This window comes from Sphaeramia orbicularis, chromosome 20, assembly GCF_902148855.1.
Source record: "Sphaeramia orbicularis chromosome 20, fSphaOr1.1, whole genome shotgun sequence".
NCBI classification, from domain to species: Eukaryota; Metazoa; Chordata; class Actinopteri; order Kurtiformes; family Apogonidae; genus Sphaeramia; species Sphaeramia orbicularis.
In genome coordinates, this window is record NC_043976.1 from 7,826,768 (window position 1) to 7,840,139 (window position 13,372).

The 13,372-nt window shown below is 39.3% G+C and overlaps 1 protein-coding gene across 1 annotated transcript in view; it reads left to right on the forward strand.

Moving 5' to 3' along the window:
• vipr1b (vasoactive intestinal peptide receptor 1b) overlaps nucleotides 1–13,372 on the forward strand; it is a 67,499-nt gene that overhangs the window by 7,801 nt on the left and 46,326 nt on the right. The window contains exons 2-3 of the mRNA XM_030123788.1: nucleotides 173–263; nucleotides 5,353–5,463. Coding sequence (XP_029979648.1) covers nucleotides 173–263; nucleotides 5,353–5,463 — 202 coding nt within the window. The remainder of the gene's footprint in view (nucleotides 1–172; nucleotides 264–5,352; nucleotides 5,464–13,372) is intronic.

Sequence of the window (13,372 nt, forward strand, 5' to 3'; positions counted from 1 at the left end):
AAACAGTGTGAAATACCACAGCGCCAAATGTATTGTGAAAGAAAATATGAGCAAAGAAATTTCATAACAAATATTTACTGACATCTAATCCACAACTACGGACAGCCTCATTGAATGTCAGATCTTTCAGTAACTAATTGCAATGTAATTGTAATGTGCTTTTCTTCTACAGGTTGTATCTCTCCAGATGTGTGATGTGGTCAACGAGATCGAGCTGGAGAAAGAGCGCTGTGAGAATAGCACCTCTCAGAACGTCACTTCAGGTCATTTTCAATAACACATTTTCCTCTCTCCGATTGTTCAGTGTGTGTGAGAGGCCATTTGGAGGAAATGGGAAACAAGATGGATAAATAAATAGTGAGCTAAGGTAATACAGTATGGGATACTACAGATTGTGGCTGGTAGAAATGCAGAGGCACGTTTTCCATGAACATTATCCTGCTGTAACCTGCACAGCTATTCAAATGACTTCTCAGTGTAAGGTAAAGACACTGCTTTGTAGACAGCAGTAGCAACCTTGAAAAGGATAGAGATGAAACAGACTTTTTCACCTCTGAAAATTAGCTGAAGAAAAACTAGCAGTGTGTTAGGCAGCATTGCTTGTGTCCATCTATGTGTAACACCTGAAATTTCTCCTTTCTAACTCTGCAGCAAAAAGCAAAAAGGTTTGTAATGATATTTCTTTCACTAAACATAAACTTGAACCACTGATACAGTTGTGTTGGGGTTGAAGGGGGGCCTGGACATTGTTCTTCCTCCAAAAGGGGGGCCTGACAGTATAATCTACAGGCTATTCTGAGCTCTAAGTGAATAGTGTTCTTATCAGGTCCTATCAGGATTTAAAATGAAAGTTACTGCCTCACTCAAACTTCCAAAGCATCATGGTGAGAAATACAATAACATCAACGGTAATGAGAACTTATTCAGGTCATAATCTAAAATCTATTTCAAAGTAAAGCATATGAAATTTCTTCTTTTTGTTTATAAAGAAAACTGTCAAACTTTTCCCCTCTTTTCCACTAAGTGAACAAAGCAGGAAGAGACAGATGATTCAGTAAACAGTGAATGGGAGAGGAAGTGGCAAAGGAAAAAAAGTTTGAAATTGAAAAATAAAACATTATTTTCAGATTTTCCCCCGAGTTTTTATGCTCTAAAACACACATACTCTCTATGTAAATATTGTAGATGATAAACAACCAAAGAAAAGCACATGCCTCCTCCATTTCTCTGAAATCTTTTGTGTGACCATCAGTTTTGTTCAATTCTAGCATCTACTGGGTTGTACTCAACTTGACTCAACTCATTTTTTAGGGTTTTCCATTAGGCCAGAGGTGTCAAACTCATTTTATTTCAGGGGCCAGATTCAGCTAAATTTGATCTGAAGTGGGCCAAACCAGTAAAATAATAATATAATAATATATAAATAATATCAACTCCAAACTTTTCTCTATGTTTTAGAGCGAAAAAAGTTAATTTACATTATGAACAGGTTTACATCTACAAACTCTCCTTTCAAAAGATGTGAATAACATGAACAAACTGAAAAAATAAGTGTAATTTTAACAATATTGCCTCTCTTTAACAATAATGCCTCAGTTTATCAGTTACACATGTACATTATAACTTACAGATCACAGTGGATCTACAAACACACAGAACATTTAATAACAGGCAGAATATTGTTAAAATTATACTTGCTTATCTTGAGACATTTCAGGGTATTCATATTTTTTGCAAAATTATACTTTGTTTTATTGTAAATATGTGAAAATATTTACATTTATAAAGAGAAACATATGGAGTTTTCATTATTTATATGTTATTATGATCGTATTTTACTGGTCTTGCCCACTTGAGATTGAAATAGTCTGAATGCAGAACCTGAACTAAAAGAATTGTTAATATCTTCAGTGTAATTTTTGCATTTCACAAATTCATCCCAAGGGCCAAACTGGACCCTTTGGCGGGCCAGATTTAGCCCCCAGGCCGCATGTTTGACACCTGTGCATAAGGCGATCATACCGGTACCAGGTACTTTTTTAGTACCTACATGGAAAAGGTTCCAAGCTGAGGTGAGCTGAAAATGAGATGTCATCAGACTGCAGGCCACTGATTGACCAGTAGAGTGACATCACTGAATGAATCTGGATTGTTGTGTTGTGTTTGTGTCACATACAAATGACATCACGCGAGTTTCCTGCTGCCTTGCTGTGATGACCCCATCCATCCATGTTGAGGTGGCACTGAATTGTAATGGAAAACAACTGAGACTGAGTTGAGTGGAAGTTAGTAGTGATGAAACTGTGTAATGGAATTAAACTGCATTAGAGGCAGTAGAGATGTCTGTTTGCTCTGCCCAGAGTTTTGTTGTTCAGACAGAACCTGAACGTTCCAGTAAATGAGAAGAGCAGAATGAACCTGAGTACCTTTGTTCTTATTTTGTTCCATTCGTGCCTGTTGCACAAGGCTGTTATTGACTGGCAGGATGTACAAACTCACTACATGAAGGTCGATGCCCAGAAATGTCCTGAAAACAGAAAAAAACTAGAAGCACTCGGAGAGCGCAAACCTCCGCCAAGGCTGATCAGTGGGCCTCCCCGTGGGCCCCCCCACCCCCGACCACCACCAAAATTTAATCATTTCTTCCTTATCCCATTTCCAACAAACCCTGAAAATTTCATCCAAATCTGTCCATAACTTTTTGAGTTATGTTGCACACTAACGGACAAACAAACAGACAAACAAACAAACAAACAAACAAACCCTGGCAAAAACATAACCTCCTTGGCGGAGGTAATGAGGAAAATCAAAAACACAAGCAATACTTGTTTTGTACGTAACTTTGTAAAGAATCATTTATAAAAACATGCAAAAAGAAGATCAACTTAGTAGTACTGTTTTGCCAAGTTACACAGTGTTTTGGGTTTAGGATTTTTGGTGGATCAAAGATGGTGGCCCCATGTACTATTGGAGTCATATTTACCATAACACATCCTCTGACATGAGACAAGAACTTGCACCTACTAGCCAACAAAAGGTCTGTGTCGATCTGCAAACCTGACAGTTCAGAGCAGTGTAACAACATGACATGATGTATTGTTTCCATAGTAACTCTGTATTTTTACTCTCTGTAGTTTGGCTTTGATGCTTTTTGCAGTAGGATGTACCTTTCTCTGTCTATCCCAGAGTAGTTCTGGCGTTAAAAATCATGGATGCACACTATCAAGGGTTTTAACAGGAGGACAGTTGAAAACAATGTCACACTTCATGGTAACGTGTGATATTTACAGTCCATGAACACTGAGGAAAAACACACACTGTCTAAAATGATTTTGTCACATCACTGATCTTTGTTCTGAATACGGTGTATCATATGAAAATCAGAGTGCATAAGCGGTAGTGGATATGATAGTCAGTGATACAGATGATTAACATGCATAAACAGACATTTTTCATGCATATCATAATGGTCACAGAGAAGCTGCCAGAAGTGATCACATGGAAGCCAATAATGTAGCCTATTTTTGTGAATGCTTTTTAGCTGCCTAAATAAAAATCAATAGCTGTTAAAGTGGAGTATTTGGACTCTTTATGCTGATTGCTGTTAAACAGCCAGTTCTGATGATTTCTAGGTTCTTGGTGGTATATTTTGAAACAAGTGATACATGGCTTCATTGTCCTTGGCGGGGGATGTCTAACAATAGGGAAAAATAGTGAAAATATTCCCAATATAGTGTACACTTAAATGGATATTGATATTTTTTGGATGGCTGCAACTCTTACTTTACTGCTGTCTCTGTCCACAGTAGGAGGCTGCATTACTTAGTCCTGTCAACTTCAGTGCACTCAGAGTACTCTTACTTTTCATTGTTCTGAAATGTCATTTTGTACATTTGGAATTTCTTTAGTCAGTCAGATTTCACTGGGTAGTTTATATCATACATTACCGTTGTGTGACAAACTCAGAACATGTTTATATCTGCTTTATACAGCCTTTAAAGTAATTGTTTTAGAATATTTAATTTGTGTAAAGAGGTAAATCAATGCTACATGCCAAACGAGCTGCCATGAGAAACGTATTTTTTTTAATAGCTGCTGCATGTCAAGGCAGGTAATGAACCGCTGGACAATCTCCATATGTAATATATGGCACAAGCATTAGCTGTGAATGTACGGGATCTTATATGCACATGTATTACACAACGCTGGTAATTGATTTATTAGGGATGTGACCTCTGACAGCAGCTTCCACTACCTTCCTGTTGAGGAAGCAGATAGGGAAGAAGAGAAATGAGGGTCACTGCAGAGATAAGGAGCAGGGCTATTTGCATGGAGATGGGTCCTGTTCCTACAGAATATTCACTTCATAAAATGAGCAGGATGTGTGGAAGTGGCAACTTTTGATTTTAATGAGAGATGAGTATGACTCTCCACAGTCACGCAGGTAAGCTTTTAACTGATAACAGGGAATGAGTGAAGCTTTGCAGAGGTTTACATAAGCTTATACAATGTGTGGTGTAACACATTCCATGGAGTCTGTCATCAGTGGGACAAAAAAATGGACATTACAATGTCTGAAGCACTTCTCATCTAAATTAGAATAATTTAAATAGAATGAAAGAGGTGAGTAAAGATCAAATTCTGGGAAAGAGAAAAAGCTATCAAAAATCTGTCAACCTGCAGAAAAACTGAAACTCTTAATAGGATGAAGAGACTTTGTCAGACCTTAGAAGAGCCAGGAAGATACAAATTGAGTACAGGCTGCGCACCCACACTCAGTCCTGACAAGAGATCAAATTAGCCACGATAATTGGAAACCGCAGTCGGGGTGTACCGTGCGTCGATACAGTCTGTACATTAATCTTCAAAACTCAAAAGGCCTTTCTTAAGCGAAAGCACGCTGAAGTGTCACAGTAGGAAAAGCACAGGTGCAACTGATAAAACCGAATTACATTTTATTCCATCAGTGTGCATGCTGGTTCGCTGTCAGACTCCATAATGAACAAAGCCTTGGATAATATTAGCTACACCTGTGCTTCCCTGACTGTGACCTGTCAAACATTGAAACACTGTTTTGTTATGATAACTATGCTGCTGATTAGTGTTGTCATGAATCCAAAAATTTCCATTCAGAAATTGACACTTCTGGAATCAATTCCACCATTTTTCCTGGTGTGAAAATCAAAATATTCAATGCACACTCACAGTAAAGCAGTGATAGTGTTGCGGGGGAGGGGGGGGGGGTGTTCAGCGTGTTAATTAATTTTTCACAGCGGCGTATAAATATATATGTGTGTGTGTGTGTGTATCTTTTATGTGTGACCATGTTAATAGTATTGTCTTCTGTGGCAGGTTGCCAGGGCATGTGGGATATCATCGCCTGTTGGCCCTCAGCCAGAGTTGGGGAGGTCGTTACAATAACCTGCCCCACATACTTCAGTTACTTCAGCGACCAGCACAAAGGTAAACACATCTTCCTTCAGTTAATGCAACACATATTTCCTCTGCTAAATGTTTGGTTTCCATTTAATTTAGTGGAAGTTTGGTCTTTTTACTCTCTGCTTTGTCTCACCAAACTGCTAAAGACTAAAAACTTTACTTGTTCTGAGTCTAAAACCTCCCACTGGGATTTTGGGAAGTGTTAAAAAGTTGGAAAGAGGCTGAGAGCAGGGTGATTAGGCAATGAATCATTTGGACACAGATGCATTGAGTCTGAAATGGTTAAGTTGGGTTTTTGTGCTGCTTTACAACCAAAAAAAAACCCTATCATTGTCTCTTTAAGTGAAGAGGCTGAATCTTTATTATGTCAGTATATGTTGTACGTGTGAACATGCAACACGCACTGAAACTGACCCTCTACTTTTAATCCATCACTAGATGAACATGTAAGAACGCACCACACACTGCAGAGTAGGAAAAGTGGGATGTTACGTCAGGCACCTGAGGAGCAAATAGGTGGTTAAGTGCCTGGCTCCAGGGCACATTAGCCAACAGTTTCTGCAGCAACCTTTCGAAAACAAGCCACTTGAACATCCCTCTAGGCCATAGCTGTGCCCTCAAAAGTGTATGTTTAGAATATTTTCTCTGCTTCACTTTTCATCATACCTTCAATAACGGTACAGTAACAACAGAGACACCAACTCATCAAGATAATAGTAAAAGACATTCAACTGCAGGTGTTTTCAAAGTAATCTGATAGATAAAAAAAAAAAAAAAAGCAACATGACGGCTTCAATTTCCTGTCAGGTGAAGAATCAGGTTTAGCAGACTCCAGCTGAAGGACATTTCATGATGTAGAATGAGCCCCAAGTGGTTGACTCTGCATCAGAAATGGAGCACTAAAATTATTTTCATTATAAGAAATGATGTGTTGACCAATTTTTCCTATAAAATGAAAAAAAAAGAAAAAAATATCTTTTTTTTTTTTTTATACATTTGCAAATGTTGGCACTGATATGCATCATCACACATTCAGTTTATAGCTCAAAGAGGGTTTAAGAGAAGCTGTTGTGTGATAAAATAGTAAATGAGCTCCAGTAAATTAATAGAAGTGCTCTTGAGCAGCTTCAGACAAATATTTCAAATCAATTATTAAAATATCTATAATCAGTGAATAATTTATTTTGAGTCAAATAGGAGGCCAATGGATGTCATAACCGGACATGAATTTTGCAGTTAGCTTAAGGCTGGTGGTTGAATTTTATATCATCTAATTTTATCCACTTTTTGATGTAAATAGCTGTGAGTGTTTTTAAAATGTGAACTGTATTTGCGCAGAGTCGAGCCTTTGGGTACATAGCGAAGATGAAATGTGTTGCTTTTGCATGCAAATGGACATTTTGTGTCATCAAGGCGCTACTTTTATCACCACTTCCTGAGGATATGAGAGAATTATTAGAGACCTTGAAGAAAGCTCACGGCGGCCAACTTCCAGGATCGACTGTAGCGTGTACAACGTGGATATAGACTCATAAGCATCATGAGGAGCATCTTATAAGACTGGAGTAATACACAGGATTTCAGAACTTTAACTCTTTGTGTCATGTCTAAAAGGAATATGGACTCTACTTTTTCTTTCAGTTAATAGTTGAAACTCTGCCTTAACAATAAAACCATTGAAAAACAGCATCCATTGTAATACCGATCCTTCAAATTATTTCAGTGCTTTTAAAACCTAGAAAAAATGTTTCAGACTGATATCAGTAAATATTCAGGTACCTCATACCCAGAATAAATCTCATCCTGCTTTTAGAATGTGGTGTTTACATGAACTAAATGAAAGATCAGACTTAAAATGTACATGTAGAGCCAGCTATGGACTACGGTCAGGGTCTGTGAAAACAACAAAGAATCCACCAAATCTTTTTAACCTTTATTCTGGAACAAGCACAGACAGATAGAGGGAGGAGAGGAACTGACTCACTAATAAAAGTGAGAATCATGGCCAACTTTTGAAGTATTGTTGAGTCACCTTTTGTGCGTCTGCAGCCTTTTTACTTCAGATTCTTCATATTTTCCTTCATCTTTGTCTACTTCCAATTTGGTAATGCTTGGAATAAGGAATAAATGTGTCAAATATGTTGTCCTTCAGTATTGAAACCTGATGAATGTGGACCTGCTGTGCAGCACATAAGCCTCCATTCTTTATGTTGTGGCCGGAGAAGAATAAAATGACACTGACATTGTCACCACTGGTCTTTGTAAAGAGTGAGTCGACAGTGACTCACATATGCAAAGCGTCATATGAAATATCCAGTGGTGTCAGACACATGATGTCTTGCGCTGCTATGAAACCCAACATTTCTGGCTGTGAATGATGAAAGCATAATGTTCAAGAGTTTTAACTGGTGAAAATAGAGTTAATGTGTCTTTGAAAAATGGGTGTTGCATGAAAAAGACAAGGGTAGACAACTATAGAATTATATTTGTGCCAGTTTCTTGAGCGAGCAATGATAGATTCTGAGCACACAATTAGAGATTTTGAGCACATAAAAATATATTTTGCAAGCACATCAATTATATTTCAAAAAGAAAACACGCTTGAGCAAACAAAAATCGATACTGTGCTCCATAAATGCGTTTGCATGTTAGTTTTACTCATAACGTTCTCTCACAAATTCTTTCCATGGCGCACAAACAGACCGCTGCGCTCGCTCACTTTCCCCTTCCCTCTCTCGCTCAACCTCCCTCTTCCTGCGCGCTCAGGTTGTCGTGTCCACACGCTCAACTTGACGCACACGTTACAATTGTGCCACAAAACCAACCAATCGGAGAGCTTGCGGAACTACACTATGATTGGCTGTTCGCTCTCCAATTAGCTCGCTAGTTACATTTACCTGAAAAAAAAGTGCTCAATGAGACAGATATGGATCGGAAGAGGAGGAATTGATTCTACACAAACTTCAGTCAGTATTTATTATTATTATGATTACTGTCTCGGGTAAATGTAACTAGCAAGCTAATTGGAGAGCAAACAGCCAGTCAGAGTGTACTTCTGCAAGCTCTCCGATTGGTTGGTTTTGTGGCACAATTGTAACGTGTGTGTCAAGTTGAGCGTGCGGACACGACAACCTGAGCGCGCAGGGAGAGGGAGGTTGAGCGAGAGAGGGAAGGGGAAAGTGAGCGAGCGCAGCGGTCTGTTTGTGCGCCATGGAAAGAATATGTGAGTGAACATTATGAGTAAAACTAACATGCAAACGCATTTATGGAGCACAATATCAATTTTTGTTTGCTCAAGCATAATTTATTTTTGAAATATAATTGATGTGCTTGCAAAATATATTTTTATGTGCTCAAAATCTCTAATTGTGTGCTCAGAATCTATCATTGCTCGCTCAAGAAACTGGCACAAATATAATTCCATAGCCAACAGCGAACATAGATAAAATAGAAGGTAGTTTCCAGTGACTCCTGTCAAACAGTTTCAGGCCTGACTGAGTTAATTCTTATTGAACATTTCTGTCTGTCACTGTAGCCTTTCTGGTGTAGACTAGAGAATTGGGGTCAGGGTCTTGCTGAGTGTGATGTAACTACTCTTCGTAGGGTATTTTGACATTTGTATTGACCCAGAAGTGATGCTGCTGTGAATTTACTCAAGGGTTAAGTTACAAAGCTTGTTGGTTATCTCTTGGAAAAAAGTTATCCTGACAGTCATGCTTCTTGTCAGTGGTTTATATCAGAATTAGAGAAACATGAAAATGTTAAGTGTTTGGCACAACTCTCACAATTCCCGCAAGACCATCCAGGATTGTTGCTCATGAAGTTATGAATACCAAAATGTGTTTACTGTGTAAATTGACTCTGAATTTACTTGTGTGTATAGCAGCCGACAGTTCAGCAGTAACATTGGGATAATAGTTTGATTGGTATTGCTAATGCTGAACTACCTGTTTCTTTTTGTTCCATGATATTAGTTTGTGATTACTTCTTATTTATCAGACTATTATCCCATCATTAGCATGTTTAAGCCAAGGCTCAAAAATGAAGCCAATGCAGAAGTATCTTTATTTTGTAATACAGCTGTTGGTCAGACAGACACTGAACTTTACTCTAAAAACACAATGTCAATGCGGTTTTTCTGCTTCTCATCCTGGCCTCCTCTGTCACAGTGGTGGAAATGGGAGGACTCAAGTGCACGGTACTGAAGGGAAAAAACACAAGTTTATTAAACATAAACAAAAACTAAACAATGAGAAACACAAAACCTGGATAGTGGTCAGAGTCCGTAGTAGATGAAGTGAATGTCCGGGTTATGGTGAGGGTGAGTGGAGGAATGGACCAGCGCTGCACGGCTGCAAAACCAAGCCTTAAATAGGCTGAGAGGTGATTGGCCGCAGCCGCACAGCGCCAGCAGGTGAGTCAGAGCATAGGTAAATGAGGAGATGATAAGGAGAGGGAGGAGCCGGAGGTCACACAGGCACAGATCATGACATCCTCTGTTTTATTTCCTCTCATAAGTGATCTGGTGGTCCATCATCTATATCTCTGGTCAGATATGGAGCCTTGTGTCTGCTCTGTCAGGCTTTGATTGACAGGTATGACAGCTTGCTCGCCTGCAGAGTCAGACAGTCAGTTTCTTTTTTTTGATATCTTGACTGCAACCTGAGGTTAAGATGACCAAGACTGTAAAGTTAGCTTTATCTGAGCCAGTATACTTTTTTTTTTAGTTTAATTTAACCAGGTATGTTCGTTGAGAACTGATTCTCATTTTCAATAATGACTTGGGTATATAGAGATGAGCAACCAATCACTCTCATATTCACACCTATGGGGAAATTTAGATTAACCAATTAACCTACTAGTGCATGTCTTTGGATGGTGGGAGGAAGCCAGAGTACCCCGAGAGAACCTACGCAAACACAGGGCAAATATGCAAACTCCACACAGAAAGGCTCCTGGTGTTGGAAATCAAAGTCAGGACCTTCTTCCTCTGAGGCGACAGTGCTATCCACTCTTTACTAATGCTGTTGTACTACCATTCTAATGGTATGGATATTGTTGATATATTAATCCATTGTGCACCAATTTAGCCATTGTCAGCATTTTGTTTTCATTTATTTAATGCTTTTGCCATTCTTACTTAGTACTTTTATATGTCTTAACTTGAACTAGGGATGTCACGATACCAAGAATTCAGGAATTGATACCAATACCACTAAAAGTACATGATACTCAATACCAAATTGATACCACAGTAAAAATAAAAAATTTGAATAACCCATAAAAAAAGGGATACTTTAAGTATTTGCATATAAATGGATATTGCTGTTGCCTCTAACTCATCTGTCAGTCACAGTTTACTGCTTTGAATGCACAGATGTGATTGGCTGAGTGGTATCACATGGGATGGGTCTACATACATGTAATTGGTCTGTGCGTTTCCTCATCTACTCTACTGTAAGCTGCGGTGGTTACAACAGAAGTGCTCCACCACCAGCTGTAGGTCTGGGTCCATATGGGACGGCTTCTGGGTCCAGACCCAGACCATGGTCCACCTGTTAGTGACCGCTGGTATAGTTTCAACATTTGGTATCGGCGATGGTCAGACCAGTGCCAGTGTCCAGCCCTGATGATATTGCATATCAGATGTTTAATGCTGAATAACCGAACTCACCTTGAATCCTTTAAACAGATCTGGGTACCCGTCTCAAAGGTGCTTTGCTTGCCCCCCCCCCCATTTGAATTCCTTGGTGGTGCCATTTACACAGTAGCTTATATGTGTGAAGGGACTAGTACAGAGGCTGAACCCAATTGCAAGACCAAAAGACTGACGTGAGTTCGAGGGTGTTTATTGAACACTTTAACAAGGGAAAAGACACAACACAGAATAATTAGTGAATCTGTGATGACGCTGGGTCTGGGGCTTGACGTCTGGGGTGTGAGTAGAATCAGCTGGCGACCAGCGTGGCCGAGCTGGGAAAAACCCAACGGAACCCTGACTAGGAATAAACAAAGGGAGGTCAAAAAACAGGCCAGGTCATACACGGGAGAGCAGATCAAAAGGCAACGGTACATGAGGGACAGGCAAAAACTCACGGTCAGTAATCCAGGCGCAGGGTCGAAACACAGGTAATTGTTGGAGGCTGAGGTACCAAAGGGAGTAGGCAGAATCAGAGTCGGGTAAACAAACCAGGTCATAGACGAGCAGGCAAAACAGGAAGGGGCAGAATTGGTGGTCGAAAGACAAAACAGGTCACAACAGACTGACAGGACCCAAAAACGCTGGTAAGTGAGCACATGAGTGTAGCAAACAAACTGGCAGCTAGACAGGGGAAGACACAGGGTTTAAATACACAAGAGGGCGGGAAGACAATTGGATACAGGTGGAACACATCAGGGTGGAGTCAGGTAATCAGAGCAGGTGAAACAATCAAGGAAGGGAAGTAAAGACACCAGACATGACACATGAGAGAAACTTAACAAAATAAAACAGGAAATGACAGACAACATAAATGACAGACAACATAAAAGACAGACAAATCCAGACACAGTCTGGGAGCCGACATGACAATATGTGTCAATAACCATGTCGTGGTTGTGAACCTGAAATACTTCCACACACGACTATTGGTCCTTTTTTGTCCATTAGATGAGGCAGAGCTTTAGCTGCAGCTGTGTCCATTCTTTCATGAGTTCCTGTACCTGCTGCATGTGTACTGTCGGTGCTTACTGCCCCCATCAATTCCAGAAGAGTAGTAGCCTACGGATGGTATTGATTCTTACGCAGGTGTCGGTTTTTCCGTTTATTAAAAAAACTAGATTCTTTTTTTCATCATAGTATCGAATGGTATCGTGAGTATCAGTTCTCATGACATCCCTAACTTGAACTGAATGATGGGTCATTATATGAAACACACCTGTTCAGCTCAACATGAAGACCAGCTCAAATATTTTCTGTCTGGCTTCCTGACCTTTTATTTAGTTTTTTACCTATTTTACCTATACCAATTACCTGTCTGAAAAAGCCACTTTCAAATTCGTGCTCGTCGGTATCCATTTCTTTGCTGTTCCTCTCTGTCTTTCATCTGCTCATCTTATGTGCTAGCCTGTCTGACCCAGCAGGTCAGCATTTATTCTTGGCCCCCTGACTGAGAGATAATGCCCTGCTATTGACAGAGTTATTGGACAGAATGATAGATGATGACGCTTGCAATGTTAGGTAACCACTAAAAAAAAAACAAAAAAAAAAGGAATATCTTATCTTGAGTAATCTATGCATCAAAATCTTACAAAGCTTACTTACTTTCACTTTCAGCTCAAATATGTTTAGGATATTTTTCTCACACTAAAAAGGCACATTTGCAGTTAAATAGAAGACCCACTTTGCCTATATTTATTTGGTGATTACATCTACTGATTGCCACATGAGTTTTTCCACCACACATTTAAGGACATTCCCTCTAATGCAGCTGCTCAGAGAGTTAAAATGAAATCATTCCGTAAGTGCAAAGAGCTGCTACATTTGCATAAATACATGAATGTCTCCACTTGTGTAAAGTAACTGTTTTGATACAGTGATGAATGAGTCATTTGTTACTTTACTTGCATTGCTTTTACCTTTCTGTGTGAAGAAGCCATTCCATCACCATTTGAACAGTCAGGAAAAGTAGAAATCTGAAAATGCATATGTAAAGGTATTAAAAAAAAAAAAAAAAACGCCAACTGTGAACATTTTCCCCCTGTGGAAACATCGCTGCTTCAGAGTCAAACAGTAAATTAGACCCGGGGAAATGAGACACTTCAAAGACAGAAGATGCACTAAACCTGACATGTATCGATGCCAGCATGAAAGAAGCTGAGTTTAAAGCAGATGCCTAAAATCAAAAAAACCTGCTAATTCTTTGAATCACATTTGAAAGAAAAGTATAACATC